The 17727-nt window shown below is 43.1% G+C and overlaps 1 protein-coding gene across 1 annotated transcript in view; it reads right to left on the bottom strand.

The window, feature by feature from the left end:
* Ap3b1 (adaptor related protein complex 3 subunit beta 1) overlaps positions 1–17727 on the bottom strand; it is a 194903-nt gene that overhangs the window by 170166 nt on the left and 7010 nt on the right. The window contains exon 2 of the mRNA XM_028760108.1: positions 504–579. Within this exon, the coding sequence (XP_028615941.1) occupies positions 504–579 (76 nt within the window). The remainder of the gene's footprint in view (positions 1–503; positions 580–17727) is intronic.

Raw genomic sequence — 17727 nt, 5'->3', positions numbered from 1 at the left:
CACTGCTGCATCATGGGATCTTCTCCTAACGGTAACATCAGACTCCTAGTCTTAATGCACTGTTGTTATGGTCAGCTCATTCACCTAGCAACACCCAAAGCTTCGCTTCATGGATGGGTCTTAGACTCTGCTATGAGAAGAAAAGAAAGGATTTCAGCTCTCGTGCACAGCACTGTGTGCTCACAACTATAGGCAGTAAGATTACAAACAAAAATCCTTTAATACCTTTAGGTGAAAACAGGCTTATACTATTGCCTCATTTTGTCTTCCAAATAATTGATTCTAGCTCACAGAAGAAACACCTTGATATCAGAGATAGAAAAGTTAGAAGTAGAACACAAGTTTCTTGATTTCTTATGTTACTGCCTCCTTAACATTTTTTAAAGGTAATATAAATTAACTAGAAGAACAGAGTGATGTTGCTTACCTATCAGCATGCATAGTAGATATAATCACCATCTACACAGCTCCCAAAAGTCAGAAGACTTTAACATCTGACCTACCCCAACAATTCGCTTCATCGCATCTAGTTTGGCAGAATCTTTGTTGCTCTCCAACATCTGCTTCAGGTCTTCATTCCTATTACAAAAAAGAAGACATAACTCTAGACTTGGACTTTTGGCAAAAGATAGCTATTAAATCTATCACTCGTATGAGAACTAGAAACAGCACATATAACCAAGGGCTGGTCTCCTGTCTCCTCCCACAAAGTCTGGGTATGCAGCACATCAAAGTGACACAGAGGTAAGAACTGCCCCTCAGCTTGACGTCTGCTGATGAAATGTCAACGAGAACATGGCGTACAGAGTCACTTACTTCAAAGTTTCTTTGATATAATCATCAAGGAAAAAATTATCAAGTCAGCTCTAAAATACTACCACATGCAAAAACAAAACAACCAAACTAAAACCATTTTCAGACTACACTACACAAGAGCCTTGACTATAAAGTGTGTGCCATTCACACCAACCCAACTTCCTATCCCCCTACTGCACACATAAATAAGGACACTTCCTTCATTCTGAGACTAAAAGCACTCTAACATCTAACAGTAGCCTGTGGTGATAAACAAGAGTAGTTAGCTAGAGGGACGATAGATAACACAGGACTGAGAAAGAAGTACTCAGAAGTCAGCAGGATGCAGCAACTGGGCACTGAGACAAACAGGAAGGGTAACATTATTCCCAGGTTGAGACCTACACAGGTAACACTGCTACCCTCTGCAGCAATGACACCAGGGGGGCATGTTTGCCTTGTTTACAAGGCTCTCTGCTATTTAAAACAGCCTTAACAAAATCTAAAACAAAGGCTACTTGGAAGAGCTGCAGAGAAAGGGAGGACTGCCCCAACAATTCCTGGCGGTCATGACCAGCCTTCTAATCTTCTTTGGGGAAATTTACAAATGTGCACTTGTCCCACTAAAAAAAAATATATAATTTGTTACCTCTCATATGTTGGAGTATTTATCTCTCAGCAATGATAAAGAACTAGGTACTGATACAGGCAACAACAGGTTAATGAACTCTCAGAATCTTTATTCTGAGTCAAAGAAGACAAACACAAAAGGGTGAGGCGGAGCTTCGTTCTTGTAACATTAACTCTACTGCAGCTGTATGCTGACTGGAGCACCTGGAGGAGGAGACGGGGAACACAGGGAAGTTTTTATGTCTAAGAAGATGGAAAGGCTCTGCACCTGTGGTGGCAATTTCCCAGACATGAACATCTGTCAAACATTTCTATTATAAGGTTTAAGTGGACAGTTGTTATATCAAATCCTCAGTCTATAAGATGGATAAGAAGGAGCATTACAGTACCTTAGCCATTGGTTTAAACCAGTATTTAGTTCTAAAGACAATGAAAATCACATCCAAGAAGGACATATGAGATCAGACATTTATTTGCAGACTTTGAAATGAGGGTGTACATCCATGTTTATTCAAGAATTAAAATCACTGAATCCCATTTTAGTTCATCAGAAGAAACCTCTCAAGTTATTAAAAGAAGCTGTTGGGGCAGCGCCTAGAGCAGTGGTTCTCAACCTTCCTAACGCTGCTACCCTTTAATACAGCTCTTCATGCTGTAGTGACCCAACCACAAATAATTTTGCTACTGTTATGAATTGTATGTAATGTAAGTATCTGGTACGCAGTCCTTGTGAAAGACTCATTCAAGCCCTGAAGGGGTCGAAACCCAAAGACTGAGAAGTACTGGCCAAGAGGGTGTCACACAAGACTAGCTACCACGACTACTGTCACAGTTCATGAGCTACAATCTGCCAGTCTGCAGCAAATTATGAAATATAGACAAAAGAAATCCTCTTACATGGCTCCTGAATGCACCACATTCACCCACCAAACGACAGTCCCAGAAAAGTGCCAGTGAGACACTCAGGGGCCAGCGAGACGCTCAGCTGGTAAGGATCCCCATACCAAACCTAGCAACTTACATTCAATCATTGGGAGCCACATGGCAGAGGAACCAACTCCCACATGTTGTCCTCTGACCTCCATGTACTTACATACATGTGGGCAAAACACTCTAGACCCTGTGATGGTTATTCTTGTCAACTTGACTACTCTAGAATCAACTAAACCCTGTGCAGCTGTTAGAGACTTTTTCTTAATTAAATTACTTAAAATAGGACCAATCTGAACCACACCTTTGCTGGCAGCCTATATAGAGAACATGGAAGAGGGACGTTTTCACTCTGCCTGCTTGCTCTCAGCTGGCAAACCCATTCCTGGCATTAGAGCCTACTTCTTCAGGATTCTCAAGTATACTGAAGACCAACTGAGATATGCAGCCTTGCAGACTGACACTGCACCAGACAGCCACTGTTGGACTAGGCAGACCACAGCGTGGAAGCTGTTCTAATCAATGCCCTTTCTAAAGATACATATAGACTTCACTCTATAAGCTCTGTTCCGCTAAAGAACCCCGACTAATTTATAAAAGAAATCTTTTAAAAATAACAAAAAAAGAAGAAGCGAAGCCTTCTGGAGACAGCCTTTGTTGAGGTGTCGGAGCTAAAGTGAGGACATGTGGATGGCCCTCTGCCAGTCATGACTATCTGTAAAGGAAGGATAGAGGATGAGAACACAGACAACAAGGAATGATCAGGGACATAGCAAACCAGAAAAAGGAGGCCCTGAAGACAAAGCTGCTGACACCTTGGTCTGTCACCTTCAAAAAGTTTGTGTTGGTTAATTCACCCAGTGTCTGCAACCTAGGCAAACTAATACAGGGTTTAAATGTTAAGAAACTGTCCTCATGCCAAAACAATTAAAAAAGAAACACTACACACACTTTACTTTTTCCCAGAAAGAATATAGGCAATGCAAATTATTATGAAATAAGTTTACTTTTACTTCTCAAATGGTACATTAAATATAATAGTGACCGTTTGCAGGAGACAAAAAAACTACAGTAATTAAAACATCCAATTAAAATATACCCAGTATTTATGTTAACTAAATAGTAGAAATAGCTATGCATAAAAACTGCAAGGCTGAGGAGATGGCTCAGGCATTCGATTAGGGTGAAGGCATGACGAATGCAACCCTGATGGCCAGGGTTCAATCCCCACAGCCCACATAAAAAGCTGGCAGCAATGGCATGCATCTATAATCCTAGCACTCCATGGTAAGATGGGAGGCAGTGAGGGGGAATCATGCAGAAGCTTGTGGGCTGGTCATCCTGGAGCACTCAGCACAGCACAAGTGGAAAGTGAGAGCTGCCTCCCAAGGTTGACCTCTGACCTCCACGCACACCCTGCGACACGTGTGCCCCGCCCCAAACAAGTAAGTAAACAAGTGTTTGGGGCTGGAGAGATGCCTCTTTGGTTAAGATCTCTCTGTCCTTCCACAGGACAGGGATTTCATTCCCACCATTCACAAGGTGGCTCACAACCATCTGTAACTGCAGTTCTAAAGGATCTGACCCTGCTTCTGACCTCTGAGGGCACCAGGCTCACACATGGTACACATACATATATTCAGGGGAAACATTCATACACATAAAATAAATTTAAAAGAAAAACCGTCTCTGAAGGTTTACAACTACTAAATATAAAAATACTATAAAATCTCAGAACTTAGAATGCCCTGTCCCAACATCTCAGGCTCTTCAAACCTCAAAGACAATAGAAAACTGTGGTGGTGTGGGAACAAGGGCACCTCAGGCAACTCTTCCTTCTACTCTATCCTGTCCTTTCGTTTTACATAATGATGGATACTGAGTGGAAATACTGAAACCTGAAAGAAATTTTTTAAATTGTATTTGGGTTAAGAAAACACACACACACACACACACACAAACACACACACGGAATTAGATAGGAACTAATTAGAAAGAGATGATTAGATGCCCAAATGCCATAAAGGGGAAACCTTCCTCAATGTTTGTTTCCCTTTCCTTTTCCCTAAGAATGTTCTGGAACTTTCCTCGCCAGTGTTACCTGGAGAGAGAAATGGACAATGAGAAAGAATGAAATATCAATTTTAAGACCTGCCTACCACTCCCCCAGACATCACCTCGCTCAGTCCTGATGGAAGCCTGGCTGGTTCCTCCCACGTTCGGGTAGATGAGGATATCTTTCCAGCCACCCTGTGTCCTGTCCTGGTCTCTACAACTAAAAACTAGAAAACACGATCCAGATATTAAAGCCAAAGGTTTAGTTCTTAACAGGAAAGACAGTCTTCAAGGCAAACACAGATGTGTTTAGTGCTGCCCCAGGAAAGAGCTTCTAACTCTGAGGTCCAAGGGAGGAGAAACAAGCCCCAGGCTCTGCTTCAGCCAGAGGCAGTGCCTAACTTCCCCCATCTGTCACAATGTCCTCCCAGACAGTCCCTTCCCCAAAGCCTCTTTGCTTGTTGCCAAAACAGGAAGGGTTAAAACAGCTACACCTTCCTGCTCACTCTGGGATGCACTCTCTTCCTGCCTAAGTCACTGCCTTCATGATGTTTATTCAAGACTAACCAGGAGTATGTGTTACTACATGACTCTTAGAAATTAAGAAATGTTTCTAAATTTCAAGATGTCTGTTTGCAATAGTGTTGAGTTAGCAGCATCTGAAACACAAATGTGTGTCTGTGTCAAATGCACGCTCACTTTTGATTCACCTGCTTCTTCACGTACCCGCAGTATTAGGGAACCTGCAATATTAGGGAACTGACTTTATTTTTACATAAGTGACATCTTGTGGTGTTAAATGGTATAACTGTTCCTGTCCCATTCAAAATATGCCTAAAAAATATGCCTAAAAGTTTCAAGGAACAGGAAATGCATGGCTGAAAAGCTAAAGCAAACCTTATTCTGACCAGGAAACGCGCTTGTACTCTACCAGAATAAACTGGGATACTGCCCAAAGCAACATGGGACCAGTCACACAGAACAACCTGGACATAGGTGAGTTTGTGAGTATCAATGGGCCTTTCTTTTTCATAAATCTAATATCCAGAACTCATGACAACACCACCCCTTGCCCGCCCCCACACCCTTCTCTCCCTCCACTCTTTGTAAAACAATATACATGAGAGGACACTGTGATCCAGCAGAAACCGATGCCCCTCAGGGCCACTCGAAGTATTATCTAGAATGCCTGGCCCGGCTCATGCAGGCACTCAAGAGTACACACACACACACACACTTGGAAACTTAGAAGAAGAATTGGACAGTATAGTTTTATGTTTATTGAATCTCATAAAAATGGGGTGGTATTTTATATACTTTTTCCACTGCATTTTTCTAGTAATTTATTTTTATTGAATTTTATAGAAGTATTCATCCATGACAGACTGAAATTTTTCAAATAAAGATAAGCTCTTTAGCAGTTTGAGAACAGAACATCACACAATTAACTTGTCAGCCTTACTGTGATGTGACTTATAATAACATTCTCCAGTTCTAAGAGTATACGTTGTTCAGTTTTCAAACATGGGTAAAGTCCTGCAATCGCCACCTCAACCACAGGACACTCCCTCCGAGCTTGCCCACAACCCTTCACAGCCAGACTCTCTCACACTCGCCACCATCCTGATGGGTAGCTACGACTCTGACCCTGTCTTTTCTAAAACTGCATACAAGCAGAGGTCGTTACAGCAACTATAAAGCAACTGGCATTATGTGTGTGCCCTCCTCAACACGGTCTAAGTGGACCTTCTATGGCAGATCCAGTATATCTATAACAACTTCTCTGATACTCATGCAGGTGTTAGCTATCACAAATCTGTGAATAATTTTTATTTTTATTTATTTAAGAGGACTAGTTTTGAAACAGTGTCACCACACAGGCCAGGTTGGCCTGGAACTTGAGATCTTCATGCCTCTGCCTCTCTAGAGCTGGGATTACAGGGTAAAGACATCTACCTCCTTGAACATCTTCTTTATGGTATACGTATACGCATCCGTGAGTGGAGGTCAAAGGATACCTTTCAGAAGCTGGTTCTCCCCTTCAGATCCTTGGGCTTGTACTGTAAGGATTTTTACCAACTCGCTGGCCCCTCAAGCATTTACTTGCTCTGTGTTGAAAATATTCCAAGTCTTTTTCTCTAAGTCTTTTAGAATATGCACCCGTAATCATTCCCTAGTCACCCGACACAGTTACCTTCCCTCCCCTCAGAACAGTTCAAGAGCTGTGCACCACTAGGAGCAACACCTGAGACTTAAATCTAAAAGTGAGGGTGTGGCACAAGGGCTGAGGACAGTGACTTTCTTCAGAGCTGTACCCCAATAGGAGATATCAAAATGGGGGTGGTGGTGGGGGACAGGACAGTCCCAAGGCTGCCAGAAAACTCTCAAACCTGGGCTTTGAAAAACTCCTAACAGGAATACACACACAACTCCTGTTGACACATGGCAAACCTGAATGGATTTGTAGAAGGGCTGGGAGCTAGAGCAGGATGCAGTGCTACAGCCAAGGCTCCTGCCTTCCTGACACTTGTGGAACAGCACCAGGGCCTGCTGATGCTTGCCTTCCTCTGATCAGAGCCTTGCACAGCTTCAAGCATGTGTTGTTCACTCACCACATACAAAAATCTAAAAGCAAAGTCCAGCTACAACTGATGGAACCTTTGACCAGCCAGCCACCACTGACCATCGCCTCTTGAACCAAAATCACTCAAGCACAGACAGAATTTTCTCTACATCCTGTGTACAGGACTCAAGAAGAACACTTGTTACAGGCACTCCCTTAACCCTTGCTAAGCTTTCTGCTCCTCGCTTTTTATTCAAACTTCTACCACACAGGACAACCATCCCTTCATTTAAAAAGCCAGTGTAGAGTCTCATGGATCCCTCGGAGCACGCCTCTAGACTGAGACAAATAAACACTGTCTTCCATCTTGAAGGGCCTGCCTCCATTATGTCCCATCTGCACTGGTGACACACAGAAGAAAGACGAGGTGGGAGGGGAGGGATCCCTTATGAAATTGTATTCTAATAAACAAAAACAAAAATAAATGCACTTGAGAAGCAGAGTATAAGTCATAAGGCAGCACATGAAGGAAGTAAAACCAAAGGGCAGACTGCAGAAGAGAACAAGGAAGCAGATTGAGAGTGGTCGCTCTCAACAAAGAAACAGGACCTGAGAATAGAAAGGGCCTTTCAAGTGAGGGAGTGGGAGGGGCAGGGAAGAAAGACACTGCACCCGAAACAGGTCTGGAGGTGTCAGTGTTTACTCTCAGAGTTTTAAAACAGCTGAGCAATGAGTGGGTTTGGGGTTTTTTGTTGTTGTTGCTGTTTTGGTTTTTGGTTTTTGGTTTTTTGAGACAGGGTTTCTCTGTGTAGCCCTGGCTGTCCTAGAACTCACTCTGTAGACCAGGCTGGCCTCAAACTCAGAAATCCCCCTGCCTCTGCCTCCCAAGTGCTGGGATTAAAGGCGTGCGCCACCACTGCCCGGTTTTTTCAAAAAAGAATTATAACCTAATATACTTAGCAGGGCCATTCTGGTTGCTATGTCCAAAACACTGAGACTGATGTAGTATAAGGATCTCCAACTCCTGTCATGAACCCACCTTGTAAACTGCCACAGAAAACAGCCATTTTTAAAGGACATGCACACAGAACAGATACAAGCAGACTTAGAGGCCACCATCCCTCTGCACCAGTTGGTTCCCTCAGTGCATTTTCCCCTGAGAACAGAACCAGAGAGCCAATTATTGTAACTGAAGCGACAAATACTGAAATGCAGTCACAAGAGTGACTAGAACTTGAAGAGCAAAATCAAAGAGGAAGAAACCACCCGAAAGGTACACAAAGTTGTCTCCACACTCCCTTCAAGGAGATGGCACATTTCCAAGGGGCAAGAATCTAAGAAACCAAGCAGAAAATGTCACCTGGGAGGGAAAGGCATGAGGAGAGGCTTCAGAGGGCACCTCGGGAGAGAAGAGCAGCAATGAACCCCTCTTACCCAGGGCTGCCCTGGGCTCTGACACCACAGAAGAGCCACACAGACAGGATAATACACTGGAGGTCCAAGAGGGAAAATGGCACCGAAAAGAATGCACAGAGCCTCAAACTAACAGAGTTCAAAGTGATCAGCTGACAGACTCACCAAAGCCTTTATCCTAAGGACCGAGAATCTGACTAACCCATGAGGTGGAACAGGACAACAATGACAGAACCTGAACAGCGAAGGGAAGTGAGAGAAAGAACAACTGCAGAGACAATCTATAGCTGAGTCCAATTCTAGAGTCACCAAGTAGACATTTTAAATAACTAAATACAGTCACAAATCACAAGAAAAGATGGACAAGACAGATAATACACAGAAATACTCTATGTCTGTTTGTTTTAATCCCAGGTATGGGAACCTGGGGCTACTTCTTCTTTGCAGCAGCTATGATTCGACCTGTGCTCTGGCAGAGGTGTGGGTCTGCCAGCTGCTGATAGTTTCTGAGATTGTGTGATATTTGAAACTCTGCAGCCCTTTCAGAGAATATAGAAATGGGAGGACCCTGACAGGCGGGGGTGGTGATTGTTGGTTGTAGGAGGTAGGGGCTGATTACAGTTTGGTGCTTCAAAGAACAAGAAAAAAGAAATTGAATGATTCAGAGATTTTAGTCCTCTCTCCTCTCTACCCTTCTTTCTCTCTCCTATCCTAGTGGTAAGGGCTGAAAGCTGGGGGAAGGGGAGATAAAGGGTGGGAAAAAGAAGAATCCACAAAGTAGCTAAGACTGGCTACAATATTCAGAACTGAAAAATACAGAATCTGAGATTGAAAGCCCTCTGGGGAGGCTTAACACCAGACTAGGAACTGAAGGTAGGATCCCGAGGAAACATGCAAATAAAAGCTCTGACAGAGACAAGGACAGGAGACAGCATGGATGTATTCCAGGCTAGCCAAACACCTAATACAGCTCTAATTAGAGCCAAAAGCAAGGATGAAAAATCAAGTACAAAAATAACTGAAGAAGCTGTACGAAACTGAGAAAGACTTAAGTCTCATATTTAAAAAATTTTAAGAAAGGGGAAAGAAAAAGTCACGCCAAGTGTTGCAGTCAAATGATAGAACAATGAGAAACCATCCTTAAAGTCGTCAAAATGAAACACGTCGGCAAAAGACACATCTGCAAACCTCCCTATGCGGGGACAAGTAATAAACAGTCTAGGCTTTAATAGCCACACCATCCCCGATGTAACTAGTCATCTCTACTGCAGCATGAAATAGACAGAGAATACATAATGGGGCAGGGCTATGTCCCAATAAGACTTATATGGATGGGCAGGTCTTCCATGACGCTGACTGCCAACCTCAGAAGACAGAAGACAATGGAATGAGTTTTTAAAAGAGCTAGATTAGAAAAAAAAAAAGTGGGAACATATAATTCTAGACCTAGTAAAATATCCTATCATATATGATATTAAAATGTATATTTAATTCGACAATGGCTAGCATTTGACACTGATGTAGAAGAAAAGCAGGCTTTACTGCTAGTCACTGGGACTTGGTGTAATCATCTAAAAGGTACCTCAGCAAAATCCACCATGATTTAATGTTCAATGAACTTTGACTTTACAAGACTACCTCTAAAAATGTTTCCTGTAACAAGATAAACTCACACCAGGTGTGTACAAAAATGTATACTGCAGAACTGCTTATACGTGACAAAAGTGAAATGATCAAATGTCCTTCCAGAGCAGAGTAACTAACCAACGTCTAGGAACACAGTATTGTGGCTAGAGACTGGACTTGTTTCATACAGTGATATGGAAAGATCTCCAAAATATATTAAGTAAAAAGGAAGACACAGAAAGAATGGTATGTTTGTCTGCAGAAGATTCTTTGACGTTTTGTGAAAAAGATACTTAAGAACTTGTTCATTAGAGTTGACTACGACAGCATGCATATGGAAGTTTATGTCATATGTTTATAACATGTAACTAACTCAGCCCCAGTGTTTTCCATAACACCTTATTCTGCTGTCATATTCAGAGAGACAAAGTCTGGATGAAGTGCAGGTAGCTGCTATTGTTCCCGAGTAACCAACTGTGGGCACTGTGGACACATCTGACCCTGCTCAGCCTTCATTAGCACACCATCACAGAACTGGGATTGGTAAAGCACGGAATTAAACAAAATTTATTTTCAAATCCAATACTGTAAAGAACCACACAAGTAGTATAAACTCTGTAATTAAGAATGTTACATGACTTCCTTGCTAACCACATCCTACCATGATAAAAGGCATTGCATTTTTTTTCTTTTAAGCTCTAAATTTTATACAAAGAAAACTGACTGCCGGAACCATAGTAAACACTGATTGTAATTATTCTCGGTGGCAGTTTGAAATGTCTGTGATATACCCCTTCGTAAGTCAAAGTACATTTCATTTTCACTGATAGTACTTGGGCTGTATTTGGTTAACATTAGCCCATGCAGATTCATCAGCTCAAAATTAATTACTATTACAGAATAGTGTATTCCATCCAAATAATTCATCTTTGCTGGCTCCTACGCCTCGCTGCTACTGGCATGCCACCATAATGGGCATGGTGCCACAGTAACAGATGGGCATAAACACAGACATGCCAAGCAGTCAGTTGGTGCATCAAGGCTGAGAATTAGTATTCACTCCTCCTCCAAGAAATTCATAAACTACATGAGGGTAAATGTAAGTTTCTACAACTGTGTTAGTACGATATGCCAGCTCAAAGCTAGATTAATTTTAAAACTCCTTTTTTAAAAGCAAACATGTTTCCAGGGCCACAGAAGCTAAGTTTCCCATCTGATGCATTTGATCAGCCTTCTGTGTAGGGAGCTGGGGAAACCGATACGCAATCTCTATTTGCGATAATCTCATCCTTCACGCACTTGGGAAGGTATGCTTCTAAAACTCAGCTTTTAAAAGGTCACTGGTGGTGCTGTCAAGCTGGACAAGTTCTATGGAGCTGCACCAAGCGTGTTCTTACACTACTGAACTCTATCCTTAGGAGGAGTCAGCTTCAAGATCTGGGACAGAAACAGACAACACAAACCTGGGAGTGGTGTGGCCCATGCCTGTAATTCCAGCACTCCTGGAGGTAGAAGCATCAGAGGCTCAGTCACCCAGGGCAGCCTGGGCCTGACTCAAAGGGAAGGAGGGTTTGGCTGTGAAATGGCAAAACCAATGTTTTTGGTTTTGTTGTAGGTTTTTTAAGTCATATGGGCCCTCCAAGTTTCTGATGAAGGCTTCATATAGAGATCTTAATAAGGCAAAAAGACTCCAGCCCTACTTGACAAGAATATAATTTTATTTATTTATTCATTTATTTACTTAGAGGTTTTTTGAGGCAAGGTTTCTCTGTGTAGCCTTGGCTGTACTCGAATTCACTCTGTAGACCAGGCTGGAACTCACAGAGATCTGCCTGTGTCTGCATTCCCAGTGTGTGCCACCACAGCCTGGCAACAAGAATCTAATCTAAATGTGTAAATCACTGAAGCTTCTGTGATAAACTTTTCTGTGTACTGAAAATGGATACTTACCTCTAATTGTCTTTTTTAATTTTAATTTTCCTTATCATTAATGTCTTGGGGTGGGGCCAACACAACACAAACGTGTTTAAGTCAGAGCACTCAGCTATTGTGGGGCCCTGTAATTGTCATTTTTACACGTGGTAAAAAGTGAGCAATGAGGCTGTGGATGGTGGCCAAGGTGGCTGTGACTCAGACCTTAAAATGGGGATCAGGAAAGAATAAAGCACATTCTGGAAGAGCGAAGGTACAATACACTGAACAGTGAGTGGGCTCATCTGGATAAAAAGGAAGGAGCAAGTGAAGGCAGAGGTTCGAGGGGTAGCCATGACAGTGTGGAGGACAATAGTGGACTTTCATGTCCATCCTAAGAACAGGGGTTATACAACTGAGTGCTACAGTGATGTTTTGGGGTGCCTTAGCCCACTTAAAGTTAACATATTTTCTATGGCTGTGACACCTGGAAAGACAAGCACACGCACATAACGGTGTTCTGCAAACTGCAGAGGGGAAGTAGCCCTCAATTTTCAGGGACAGATGTAAATGTCACAGCCTTCCAAAGCAAAAGGAACAGGCCCCATGTTCGGGACATGAAACCAATAGGATACAGGTGGTATGTTCTTATCCACAGAAAGACACAGGAGCTGAAGTATTTCACACAGAGCCAAATCCAGAGGTTTCTGGCTGAGTAACTAGTTCTGTCCACAGCACTAGTGATCACAGGTTCAGTCAAATAACTGAGACTACAGGCCTGGGTCAGAGGGCACAGAGAGCACTAGAGTCCAGTTTGGCTGCGATGTAAGGCAGTGACAGATCCCCTGCCTAGCATGTGCAGAGCCCTGGTTCACCTCCAGAGGGGACAACATGTAGGAAGTCTGGGCACGCTTACAAATTCTTCAGGTATATAAAAGGAAAGGTCTAAGATTACTGAAAATAAAAATACTATTTAAGGCTGAGCATGGTGACACACACCTTTTATCTAACACTTGAGAGGCAGAGGCAGGTGGATCTCTTGAGTCTGAAACCAGCTGGGTCTACACAGAAACCTCCAGTACCATGCCTGCCTGAACGCTGTCATACTTCTCACCATGATAATGGACTGAACTTCAAAACCTGTAAGACAGCCACAATTAAAAGTTGTCCTTTATCAGAGTTGCCTTGGTCATGGTGTCTCTTCACAGCAATGCACACCCTAAGACAGATGGCTTAGAGGCTATGATGGCACAGAGAAGCTATGATGGCACAGAGAAGCTATGATGGCACAGAGAGGCTGTGGTGGCATAGAGAGTTTGTGGTGGCACAGAGAGGCAGAAAGAAGAAGACAAATCTAACCATTGCATTGTTGCCAATTACAAACATATATGCCAATCTCTGTTCTCAACTTTAAGTAAGGAAGAGGAGGTAGACATTCCATTGCTTATAACAAATAAAAGGCCTTAAATTTTAGTGGAGAAAAGGAAATAGAAATTAGAGGCAAGAAAAGATTAGTGTTCCAAAGTGATGCCACACAGCCCACACACTGACTAGCTGCACACTGTCAATGTTGCTCTGAGTCTTCTAGCTGTCCAGTTTGGCAATGTTGTTGGACACCACCGAGTGGGCAGCGTGTGCTATGTGAAAGGCCAGTGTAGACTCTTGGTAAAGCCAACACTGAGGAGAAGGAGAAATTGGTGCTACTTGGAAAGCCAAAAAACAGAGAATTCAGATTGGAGAAGCTGTGCAAGTTGACTGTACACTCAAAGTTAATACACTGTGTTTAAGATGTAGCACAAAGGCCAAGCCTTCTGAAATAAAGATGACAGGTATGTGGCTTTTTGTTAGCATTTGAGGCAGGAAGGCAGGCTGCTTGGGTATGACCACTCAGGCTAGTCTGCTGGTCGGAAAGCCTGTCAGAGAGGGTCCATGTCCCCAGCAGGCTACTCATGGCTCTCTCATAGAGGGTCCATGTCCCCAGCAGGCTACTCATGGCTCTCGGCCTCTGAGTTCCTTGGGGGATGAAATGGGGGTGAAGGAAACAAAACCTCCACTCTGAATAGTTTTGAGGATTAAAAGGTCTAACACTGTACAATAGAGACTGTTAACTTTTCTAACATAAACTGTTGGCGTTTACAGATAGCTGTGTGCAGTCATAGTGCTCATCTGATGTATAATACAGTCATTATTACCATCTTTGTGGCACCATTAAGATCCACCGACTTCTTTAAAAAATTGTTTTGCCCTTTTCTAGCTGTTATGATTATGGAATTATTGTTAATTTTCATATTAAACATTGCCTTACTTTTTCAGTTTTAAAATTATTACTGTTTCTGTACCTTTTTTTGGAATTGTATTTCACTAGCATTTGGAATAACTAAATTATATAAGGTAGCTTTAATGTGACCATATAACAACAGACAAAGTTAATAAGTACCAGGTAAGTTTTTCTGCATGGGCATGAGGGGTTTGTGAACACTGATTATATAGTACAAGGTGGTAAATTTTTGTCTTAGACTTTTATTCAACATTTACTGTTTTGTTTTAGTTTGCTTGTGTGTTTGCTGGGCCAGAGCTGTAGCCCTGAACTGCATCCCCAGCCAACCTTCCTGTTTGTTCACAGGCATTCTGTTGTTGAGGCAGTCTCTCAAGCTCATTTCTAAAGGAAGAGAGCTTCTGGCAGAAATGAAGTGTTTCTAGAAGGTCTGTGGGCAGCAGAGCCAGCTTCTGGTGAGCGTGAGGGGCAGTGAGGTCAGGAGATGTGCTCATTGGATTTGGTGGCCTGGACATTTGTCAGTGAGCCTGGTGGTGGGGAAACAGTGTAAGGGCATCTGCAGTAGATGGACAGAAGACTGACCCATGAGTGCGAGATGACGGCTCCAGCCAAGCCAGAGAAGAACATGGCGACTACAGGGAGCCGCAGAACCTTGGGCTGTTTTGAGAAAGGATAGATGATGCCAACATCTATCAGCAGGAGGGGGCACTAGAGGAGGGTAGAAAACATCAGAGAAGGCCAGGGAACCGCAGAGGAGGGCAGGATGGATTTGGAGTCTGCGAGTGAGAGGGAAGATGGTTAGGTCATCAGAGAAGGGGAGGGGACAGAGTGGGAGGCTGTGACAGAGCCAGCGGGTCCTGTGGTGACTGAGGGCTTGTCTGACTGCAGTTAGATAGAGCCTTGTTTATGTTGTCCTGGTCTCTCGAAGGAATCTGTAGTCATGCGCAATTCCAAGAAAACTCAGTTCACAATACAGACGGAGGTTTTGTTAAATGGAAGCTTTGAGTGTCGGCTTGGACAAGAGAGTTAGGATAGTGGTACAGAAAGATGCTAGATTAAAAACATCCAAGCTGGAGTGGGAAGGAACAGTAGGGAAAAACAACTTGTGTGTGGAACTAGACATTTCTAAGAAGACAAAGGAGCAGGAGTAACAGCTGAGACCATGGCAGGGCTAAGTAAAGGACTGATTTTAACAGTCAGGGTTTTCACGTTGCAGAGTTAAGCACGTTTGGTGTTCACAAGGCTTGGGCTGTGGAAGTGGTCAGCTGACAGTTAAAGTAATGAGGGACAGGAGGCTAGAAGCCATGCGATGGGCTTTCCAGTGGAAGGTGGGGAACCTAGAGTGGCCAATGGCTAAAGTGTCTTAGAGGAGTGGCAAATGATGAAGCCAAGGCGCGCGCATGCGCACGCGCACGCACACGCGCACACACACACACACACACACACACACACACAGAGGAAATGGGGAGGGCAAACGAGGGGAGAAGGAAAGGAAGAATATTGTTAAAGGGCAATGTCTAAGCATGCAGACAACATTCCTATATGTTGAATCAATAAATAACTTCTAAAAATTTGTTAGTTATTGAAATACATCTGTCACACAATTAACAGTTAACCATGGTCTATGTACACACTGTACTTAAAACTCTCCAATGGCTTAGCTTGCAGAAAAAGCTCCAAAGCCCTTAGCTATGGAGCCCAGCACAATCTGGCCCCATCTTCACTGCCCCCTCACCACTCAGCCATCACGCACGAACAGCTTCCTCATTCCTCACTATCATAGTCTTAACCCATTGCAAGAGCAACGATGCTGCACTCACTCTGCCAAGACATGTCTTAGGACCAGCCTCAGTTAGGCTCTCCCTTGTTCGGCCTCCATGCCAACTCATTCTGCTGAAGGATTAGACTCTGGCCTTCTGATTGGGACATCAGCTCCTATCAGCAATATGAGTAACCAGCCCACTCACAAGCAGGCACTGGCTACAATCTGTCTACTTGTGTGGATCTGTGGACTTGTTGCAGCTGATATGCTAAATGTCTTCCCTAAATACAACCAGCACTGTTCATAATATGAAATACAGGAAATCATTTCCTCCCTGATTGTTCTACTTTGAGCTCTTCACTTTAAATTTTCAGTTTGGACTGGGGGCAATTTGTTTTTGTCAGCGGTTCATTTATATACGCCAGTGCAATGCTGTCATATTATTTTACTACGACACATTTGTCATTCTGTAAGTGTAACTTTAATGCAGTTTTTTAAAAAAAGAACATTTCAGTGAACCATCTGTCTGCTTTTTGTTGTTGCTGATGTTTAAATTTATTCCTTCCAAGGAATAATGCTCAAAGACCTAAGTGTCTCCTTAGATAACACTATTTCACAGCTTATAATCTGACAAGCCAGAAATGTAGGGATTCAGATTTTAGAAATTTCGGTAGTCTATATCAAAGGACGAGCAGTTTTCCTGGCTGAGTAAAATATGAAATCAGCACTGACTCTCCTGCAAGAATAGGACCAAGTGAAGCAAAGCTAAGGGAACACTACAGCAATCAGAGCTCTGCTCGCTGGCAGGTTTCATCACATTTATTCATCATGTTTGGTTTAAGACATATCTCAAGAATTAAATTATATTAAGAAATACCATTTGAGCCGGGTGGTGGTGGCGCACGCCTTTAATCCCAGCACTTGGGATGCAGAGGCAGGTGGATTTCTGAGTTCGAGACCAGCCTGGTCTACAGAGTGAGTTCTAGGACAGCCAGGGCTACACAGAGAAACCCTGTCTCGAGAAAAAAAAAAAAAAGAAAAGAAAAAGAAAAGAAATACCATTCGATAGGTATATCACACTGAAAAGGTGAGAATTCCAACACAATTTAACACTAAGTATATGGCTGTACTACTGTCAGGAGATGAATGACTACTGTCTAGAGGAGAAGCACTGTGGGCAGGGAGTCCAGCTCGTGGCAGACCACAACCTTAACAAGTACAAGACCCTGGATCAGATCACAGCACCAAGACAAACCCAAACCCAAAGGAATACATAAGGAGTAATCCCAAGTTTTAACAAAATCTGCCTTTGAAGAGTATGAGACTTAAAACCTTCATTGACGTGGAAATACCAAGTTAATTAAACCTAACACAGTCAAGACAAAAGCAATGCCATGAAGAAAATAGCTGTTCCAAAACGACTGCAGGTGGTAAGTTACCTTTTGTATGGGGGCCACAGAGTGAGGTGCACAAGATCAAACCACAGGCTTAGCACAGAATGCTGTGCACACACAAAATCTACCATTGAGCAATATCCCCAGCCACCCTGTGTGTGTGTGTGTGTGTGTGTGTGTGATGTTTGCACACGTGTGCAGGTGTCCACATTGATCAAAAGATGTCAAGTAAGTGAAACTGGAGTTACAGGATTGAGCCCCCTATGTGTGCTGGGAACTGGACTGCAGTCCTCTGTAAGAGCAGCAAGTGCTCTCAACTGCAGAGTTCTCTCTCTCTCTCTCTCTCTCTCTCTCTCTCTCTCTCTCTCTCTCT

The sequence above is a fragment of the Grammomys surdaster genome, unplaced genomic scaffold (genome assembly GCF_004785775.1).
Source record: "Grammomys surdaster isolate TR1022 unplaced genomic scaffold, NIH_TR_1.0 126391, whole genome shotgun sequence".
Classification (NCBI taxonomy): Eukaryota; Metazoa; Chordata; class Mammalia; order Rodentia; family Muridae; genus Grammomys; species Grammomys surdaster.
This window is presented reverse-complemented; position numbering and strand designations above follow the sequence as displayed.